Source organism: Papaver somniferum, unplaced genomic scaffold, assembly GCF_003573695.1.
Source record: "Papaver somniferum cultivar HN1 unplaced genomic scaffold, ASM357369v1 unplaced-scaffold_29, whole genome shotgun sequence".
NCBI lineage: Eukaryota > Viridiplantae > Streptophyta > Magnoliopsida > Ranunculales > Papaveraceae > Papaver > Papaver somniferum.
The window spans coordinates 1,878,997-1,887,470 of NW_020639929.1; the positions used below are offsets into that span (position 1 = coordinate 1,878,997).

Sequence of the window (8,474 nt, forward strand, 5' to 3'; positions counted from 1 at the left end):
GAAGAGAAAAAGACTATAAACTGTTATTCAATATTAAAAAGAATAAAATTCCAGGATTAAGGAAAGCAAGCAGGCTCTATTGATTTAAACGACCATATTGACGGTTTAACAGCTTGTTTAAATGGTATATGTATATGCATAAACAAGATGAAGAAAAGAGTCATTTCTTTTTCCCTTGTATGAAACCTGATGAGTGACTACTATTTATGTAACTATGGCAGCCTTCCGTATTTTCCAATATGGTCGAGGGTGGGTTTAAGACCATGCCTATCCACGGCTCTTAAAGCCGTTCTAAATCCGTCCCCATACACCGGATCAGGATTACTCATCATCGACTTAATGAAATATTCCCCAAGTTCCTTCTCAAACGATGATCGTTTTCTCTTGCTTGACCGACCACCTCCATTACCTGCAACTGACTCTGCCTCCAACCACCTGTAAGCCATAACGTTTGCCATACCTTCTTCTAATTCCAACGGGAGTGTATGAGGATATCCTGTCCCAAGCATACACATGCACAAATTTTAGAATCCAAAATAACCTAAAGGGTGTCTAGGTATAGATTGAACACTGCTTGGGAGAAGTACCATTCTGTCGCATCCAGGCATGCATCATCTCGTGAGCAAGGATTTGTCCACATAACATTCTGAATTAACAAATACAGTTCGATTTTATTGGTTAATATGATCTGCAATCATCCACAAACGTTATATATATATATATATGCATGTTTAGGTAGGAGTTACCTAGGATAGCCAAACAAAACGCAAATGCTAGTCACAACCGATTTTCCAGGGGCCAATTTGTATGGTTCTGTTGGCATGCTACCGAATATGTTTCCTATCCTTCTTGGGATCTGTTGATGTTAAAGTAGAACGAACAGAAAAACTAAATGATATTTTATATAGTACTTTCCTGTGTAAGTATTAATAAATGATCCGAAGGCTAGTTTATGTTGTAATGCTGAAGAATACTTACATGTCTAATCATCTGTGTTTGAAAGGTCGTCAGGCCTCTGACCTCACGCAACCTATGAACATTCTGCCCACAGCATAGGAAACAAATTCAGAAAACCCTGCAAGTAAATTTGCTCTTTATAACAACTAATTTCTTATGGGTTTTATATGTCTTACATGAGTATTTTCTTCACCAACGGCACCATTCAGTGCTGACCTATCAACCAAGAGCACTGGAAAATCTACTTTAACTCTCATGTTTAAACCATCATAATAGTTCTCTATATCTTGGAGAAGAGGTTTAGATTCTGCGGTAGACATGAGTGCAGAATCCAAACACTTCAAACAAAGTTTGCGACCGTCACCCAGTGATATATTCTTTTTATCTCTTGGCTGTAATATTCATAACGTATCAAGAGAATTCATACTTATAGGTGAACTAAAGAAATATTAAATATTAAGATTAATTTGGTTACCTCCAGCCTCTGGCAGCTGCAACAACTAGGAGTGCCATCATTTTGGTGCGAGCGACAATACTTATGGTTGGCCCATGATCCGTCAGTTACATAATCTGACGGGAGCTACAGAAAATATTATATTCCAACATCAAAATTAGAGAGTAACCTACTAATGAATTATGAAACTCACTAACTAGAATAATATAATTTTTCACTTTTTTTTTTCTTCCTACTGCCAGTGAATAGAGACTTACGCCCTTGCTACAAACATCGCATGTTGGACCACAATGATAGCTACTAGGCTCCTCCTGCCTCGGAGCCTGAAGACAATGTTTATGGTGTGGCTTGTTGCGCCTCCAGACCTACAACCAGAGAAAAAAAATCTAGATGAAAATTCCCAACACGTATACACAATTAATGAGTAACCCTATAGAGTAGTATGCATATGAGTAATCCCACATTATCATAAGAAAATTGAATCAGAACTGAATAAAACTAGTTTCGTGATCATACCACTCTATCCTTCATTCGTCTATTGCACTGAGAGCATCGAAAACATTCAGGATGCCAGGTTCCTCGGCGGCACCGAAGGTAATTCCCCGTCAACGCTTTATGGCATGCCACACAATTGCTAAACAGAGAGATTAGTTGCTGAGTGATATATTATATTGGCACATGACATTAAACTGAGGCAAAAGTGAAACATATAGCAAAACCGTTAATATCAGCCAAAAGTCGATTTCGAAAGCTTAGGCTTTAATTCTTAGAGGAACTATTTTTGTGAGGATATGTAGGAATTGAATTGCAACAAAATATAACTTAATCAAGATACCTTCTAGATACTCTATATACTACTCCTCGTGGTGCTTCAGCTAGGGAGAAGATCTCTTCGTATTCATCATCAGGATGAGACTCCAACTCACTTTCTTGTAAAGCTCTAGCAAGTTGTTCATCTTCATCCGGGTAATAAGATTCATAGTCTAAAACATCTACACACATATGTAATCATAAGTGAGAAAGAACGGTACTCTAGATTTTGTAATAAAGTAGTAATATAAAACATGATTGCAGAAATTTATTCAGTTTGTTTAACATAATATTACTGACCGATCGCTTCCTTTCCTTTTCGACGTTTTTCTTCTTCTTCTTTGAGGGCAAGTCTAACAGCCAGATCTTCAGCTACAACATCTTCATCATAGTACGCTGATATATCCTATACATTCAGTCAAGTTCAAATGGAATGACAATGAATATAACTAACCTTACATTTCGTGTTACATTTAAAAGTAAAGCTGATAATAAATACATAGTTTGTGAAAATAACTTACCTCACTGATTTGTTTTTTGGAATTCGTTCTTGAACTACGACTTCCTTTAAATGAAAACATCTTCTATTACGTACCTAGATGGCCTAATTTCGAAGAACTGAACGCTATCTTATTCTTCTTCTTCTTATGTGCAGTAAAAGTTTCATCAGTTAAACTAATAAACCATAGTTTAAGTATGTAAATACTCCTCCATTGTTTTGTAAAATACAGTAGATTCTTATGTAAAAAAGATGGCGTTATCTTTTAACTTATTATAGAAATATAGTTTTGTAAATACAATAGATTATTATTACATGAATCTTTTACGTACTTTATTTAAAACAAAATGTCGTTATCTTTAACTTATTTTTAGAAAGAATGAGTTATATTTAACTTCCTTATAAAATTACGTATACTAGGTATATGATCTTTGATATTTATTTTATTTTTGTTATTTTTTGGGGATTTTAGGTGAAAAATATATATGTTTTTGAATGAATCTCTTTCTTAACTAATTGATAAATTAAATACTCCATTTCCAAAATCCAAACCAAAAATAACAAAAACAAATATATAGGTAGTATGAAATGAAGAAGTGATCTGCTTGCGGGGGCCTTTGGATTTGGCATTGAAAATTGGATAAAGAAAGAGGAAATACTCACCTCGACGGATCGACCCCTCCTAATGTGAAACATAATACCTGTAACACATTCGGCCATTATTTCCGATATAGCATCCGTTAAATCGGATATGACGTGCCCAATACGTATTTTCGTACATTATTATTTCTCAATAACAAAACATAGATGAAGCGAATACTAGTATATCATAGTTCAAGATAGGGACGCAAACAACGACAGGAAAACAAAAGATTGTATTACATATGATTATCACGAGATACACATATGACTTCTAGGTGATGATGTGATCATGGTCATCTGAATCAGATTGTTACTCTTGTGCTGGTTGTGGAGCTACTTTATCTCTCTTTCTACCTGGTGCAGTTTCTGTAACTAGAGTCTTTATTGATCTTGCAATAACCTTGCAAATCTCAAGTTTGATTCGATTTCCTCTTCTAGGTAGGCTTCTCACTATCGTGCTATCTGCTTCCCCATGGTTGATCATTCCTCCATTTTCCATTTTGCTCTAGCGTGTGGGTGTAATGATGAAGACAATATAATGAGCTTATTATCACTCTTTTGGAGAGCGAGAGACACTAAAAAGTATACCACGGAGAAGAATTAAAATCTGAATGAAGAAAACAAGCAAGAGGAACTTGGTTTATATAAGCTCATGAAGGCTTAGCTAGAGGTTCTTTGGTACTTAACACTGTGTGAACTCCTGGACTCCAGTCACTGAATTGTTGCTGGAAGGTAATTTCCTTATTGCCCAATGTTCTAACAAGACAAGAAATGATAAGTTGTGATTGGTTATGAGCTCCACACTTTGTGCTGCTGCTTATATTTTCTCTCCTTTTTCTCACCCAATCAACTTCGATGAACGTGATTTCAATCCTTCGGCCGACCTGAAATTCTAACCTTTCCTCAAAGTAGAGAAATATATAGCCTAGTTTAATATACACATGCCCTGCAGAACACAAAAAGGGAAATGTTATGGAAATTTAATCAACATAAAGCAGAATCTTCATTTCCATATGACACATTGTCACGTTAGTTTTGAACTTGTAAACCAGAATATTCCCTTTCATATGACACACTGACACGTAATAGTCCGAACAACTGAAATTTTCCCAGTATATTAGGTGTTCAGTAGCATATTAACAACTCTTTTACGAGTGGTTCGGAAATTAGATTTTTGTTTCAAAGCCGACAAATCTTTTGTGCCTTTTAGTTTATGGTGATTACATCACGAGGCTCACAGCAGGTTACGCACGCAATGACGTAGTCTATATTCAGCATAGCCAGTTGATTGTATCAAAGGACTGAAAACAAAGAGAGAAATAGTTATATCAGCGTTTATATAAGACAAATTTGCTTACCGAGCCACCTAACATAATAACCAGTTTAGTTACCTTTAGATTCTGCTTGTCCTTTATGCAAAAACCAGTTTGAGTCTCACCAGCATCGATCTGTTTCTAGAAGTAGAATGTGTTCTTTTTACTAATGCGCTTGCTGGTTGCTAGCAGCTGCAGGGTATAAGTATTCACCAATCGGTAAAATTTTGGAGTCCAAAATAGGCCTACTAATACCTATCATATATGGAAACTTAAATGTAATGTCATATTTGACAATTTGCAGGTAAAAATTGATAATAGAATAATGAGCATAAAAGCTGAAATTGCAGACTGGCAAAAATTGTATGGGTCTACAATTCAAAGAGGAATAACACAGTGCATGTTCATAATCATAAATGGAGTAGGCCTGATTCTGCAAATACCAAACTGAACTTAATTTGATGCTGCATTTTGCCAGCACAATAGACTACCGGGTATTGGAATAACTCTTCATGATGGTGCAGGTTCAAGCAATGGAGCTAGCCCTAGCAAGATCAACATATCGTGAGCACGCTGAAGCATTAGCAGCACTGGAAGCTGTTAAAACAATGGCTCTTCCAAGAACAATTAATCAAGAATTGAAATAGAAATGAAATCAAAGTAAAACAAGCAAACACACAACACAAGGATTTATAGTGGTTCGATCAAGATGATCTACATCCACTTGCGAAGAAAACGAAACGGTTCCACTATGATTAAACAAGATTACAAGGTATTAAATCAAACCCCTCTCAAGAACCCTAGCCCCTTTTTGGTGCCTCACACTCTCTTCACATAAGTTTCTCTTACTAACACAAAAGGAGAAGAAAACTTTTTATCTCCTGATGCCTTTTTTATTTTAGGTTACAAAACAAACAAATGGGATGGGCTCTACAAGGACAAGCCCAAACAGAATAAACATACGTATTCAACGCATATTATAACAAATCTCCACCTTGACTTGAATACCATCACCTTTTATGATCATTGTCTTCGCTCAGCCCCCTCAAGGGATCTCAACACCTGCTGACACCAACCAAGTCCAAGCAATGCTTGAACTTGATACTTGGAACCGGCTTCGTCAACATATATGCAGGGTTATCAGTTGTAGGAACCTTTAACATCGCTATCTTCCCTTCCTCAACTGTATCCTTGATAAAATGATACCTGACATCGATGTGCTTCGTTCTATCATGATATATTTGGTTCTTGGACAAGTGAATGGCACTTTGACTGTCACAGAACAAAGTTGTGATTAAAGATTTTTCGTGGTTGTAGTAACGAGGTTCAAACTCTCGGACTTGTGAAGATTAAATTTAAAGATTTAATAAAATTATATACAAAATTATTAACAATGGGTGCGAGAGGTAACAAAGACACTAGATTCCACTATTATGCAAAATTGAATGATAAATATTGCAAAACTCTATTCAATTCTTAAGTCCTTTTTTATCTTTAATTCACTATCAATCATACATATTCTCAAACATTATTTGCAAACCTTAAGCATAGATTATCAAGAGATTAAACCAAGCTAAACCTATCAAATGATAACAATATTAAGACAATCATTCAACAATTTAAAACTCTGCAAAAGCAGCGATTAGGTGAAATATAATTAAATGAAATAGTTACCCATTTATGTTGCATGAATAGCTTCCTCCATTGCCTTGGTTACGAGGGAATTAGCTCATCATAGTATAAATGCTCTCAAAATAATTTATTATGGCTCAAAAATGGTTTACAAATGATGAGAAGAAGAGAAAATGGTGTAAACTGTAATCTGCGACGCACAAAAGCGTCACAGAATGAACGATAAATGACAAGTGCTGCTGCTGTTTAGACTGTGCTGCGACCCACGTTGTGCGTCTTAGACACTGTTATAAACGACTGTCCTTGCGAGTCCGTTCTTCGTGTTCTTGGTGTTCTTCATCAGCAGCAGCAGCACACAGAGTTTCATCAACTCTTGATTTCTGCTTCTCTGGCCCTCCTATCGACTCCCCAAACTCTCGACAACCTCTCTGTAGCACATTAGGAACATATTTATACGTAATTGAACCATTGAATCTCCTCCATTAACTCCAAATAATCTTCATTTACTCGGCCATTGAAGAAAAATATTTCGGAATATTTTCTTCCCTGAATTATCTCTATACGCGTCTGGAGCTGTAAATGGTGAGTAGATTTTCTTTGTTTATCTCAAACACACTTCAGAATATAGCCAAGCCCCATCCAAACACGAGCAGCACACTTCCAACTCATCAAAACCCCGTGAAATATTTTCCATGCACGCGTCTGCTCTGATTTCATCTGATGGATTTTCCAGCCAAATTTGATCGCATCCAACACCCATATCCTTCCTGTCTAGCCCAGCAGAAGATACCCAATGAGTTTCAGCCATTGAATCGGCCTGAAACTCCTTCAAAAATCGATTGGCAAATATGCCAGTAAATAACCAAATTTTCCCGCCAATTTTGGAATTTGAATTTGGGAAGAAAACTGGCCTCCCCCTAATCCAGTTCTGGTGTCCCTTTAGCAATTGGGGCTGAAATAGTAATTTTTGGGTGGAAATAGTAATTTTTCTTGGTTCCTCCGGGACATTTCTGTGACGTTTCCAGTGCATTTCTGGGGTTCCTTTAATACTTTATCTTGGGGGTGTAAAACACCACTTTTTGAGCCCATTTCGCCGCAAGGGCTTATTTCTCTAAAATTTCCTACAAGAACACAAAATAACACAATAAGTACTTAATCGAGTCTAACAATACAGAATATTGAGAACAAAATAGACACATAAATGCGTCTATCAAATACCCCCAAACTTATTATTTGCTAGTCCTCGAGCAAAACTAAAAAATAAAACCGAGTTAATCTCGGGTGGGTTTAACAGAGGTGTACCCACAAAAACCATGACTTCTAATTGGTCACAAGTATCCAAAGAGCTATGAGGACATACATATTCTCAACCTATCTCCAAGTAACTAGAATGCCAGAGAAATTAAAGGTGTCAGCTCTAAAGCTGACTGAAGAAAAGGGGAGACACATCCGCACGACTGCTAGATAAAGAGATATCCGCTACACAGCTAGATAAACATTGTAAGATGCGTCCGCTGCTTTACAGCTGGATAAGATTAGGAGAGAGATAAAGATGAGAGGGACATCTGCTACACAGCTGGACTAATTACGTGTGATGAGTTAAACCAGTGCTAGAAAGATCTTGTGCCAGATTGAAAGCAGACTAACAAAGCAACCAAAATGCATCTTTCTTCTCTCTCACTCTCACAGTGCTCAGTAGAAATAACGTCTTCTTCGGTCTTCAACTGTTGATGATAAACTCTCGAACCTCATAGAACCTTGACAATTAACTCTTCTCTTCGATTTCTTGCTTGACTTATAAATTTCTTCTTCCCTATGGCCTTATTGAACAAAAACGTAATGATGTTTTTTTTTTTTTTTTTTATTTTTTTTTTTTTTTTTTTTTTTTTTTTTTTTTTTTTTTACAAGACAAAAATTTACATGGCCATGAGAGAAGGACTTTAGAACTTGGATCTTCACAACTTGTGATGTCTTGGTATCATGAACTTCAACAACTTATATCATTTGCTCTTGTAACTTCTTGTATAAGTCTTCAACTTTGATTTTTGAATTATTCTTTTCTATTGTTGCTTCTAAACCTTAAACGTCTTCAACTTTTTCATAAATTTTGATGTCACTCCCTTGTTGATGATGATAAGTTTCTACTGAGAGAGAGTCGTAATCCAGT

At 36.3% G+C, this 8,474-nt stretch overlaps 1 protein-coding gene across 1 annotated transcript; it reads right to left on the bottom strand.

Moving 5' to 3' along the window:
• Positions 1 to 212: 212 nt before the first annotated feature.
• LOC113341374 (protein DA1-like) lies at positions 213 to 2,802 on the bottom strand. Its single transcript, XM_026586278.1, has 10 exons — positions 2,743 to 2,802; positions 2,522 to 2,627; positions 2,258 to 2,403; positions 1,669 to 1,776; positions 1,433 to 1,537; positions 1,134 to 1,349; positions 979 to 1,041; positions 747 to 856; positions 588 to 646; positions 213 to 496 (listed from the first exon to the last, which is right to left on the bottom strand). Exons 1-10 carry the CDS (start codon positions 2,800 to 2,802, stop codon positions 213 to 215), a joined length of 1,257 nt encoding a protein of 418 aa, XP_026442063.1.
• Positions 2,803 to 8,474: the final 5,672 nt, after the last annotated feature.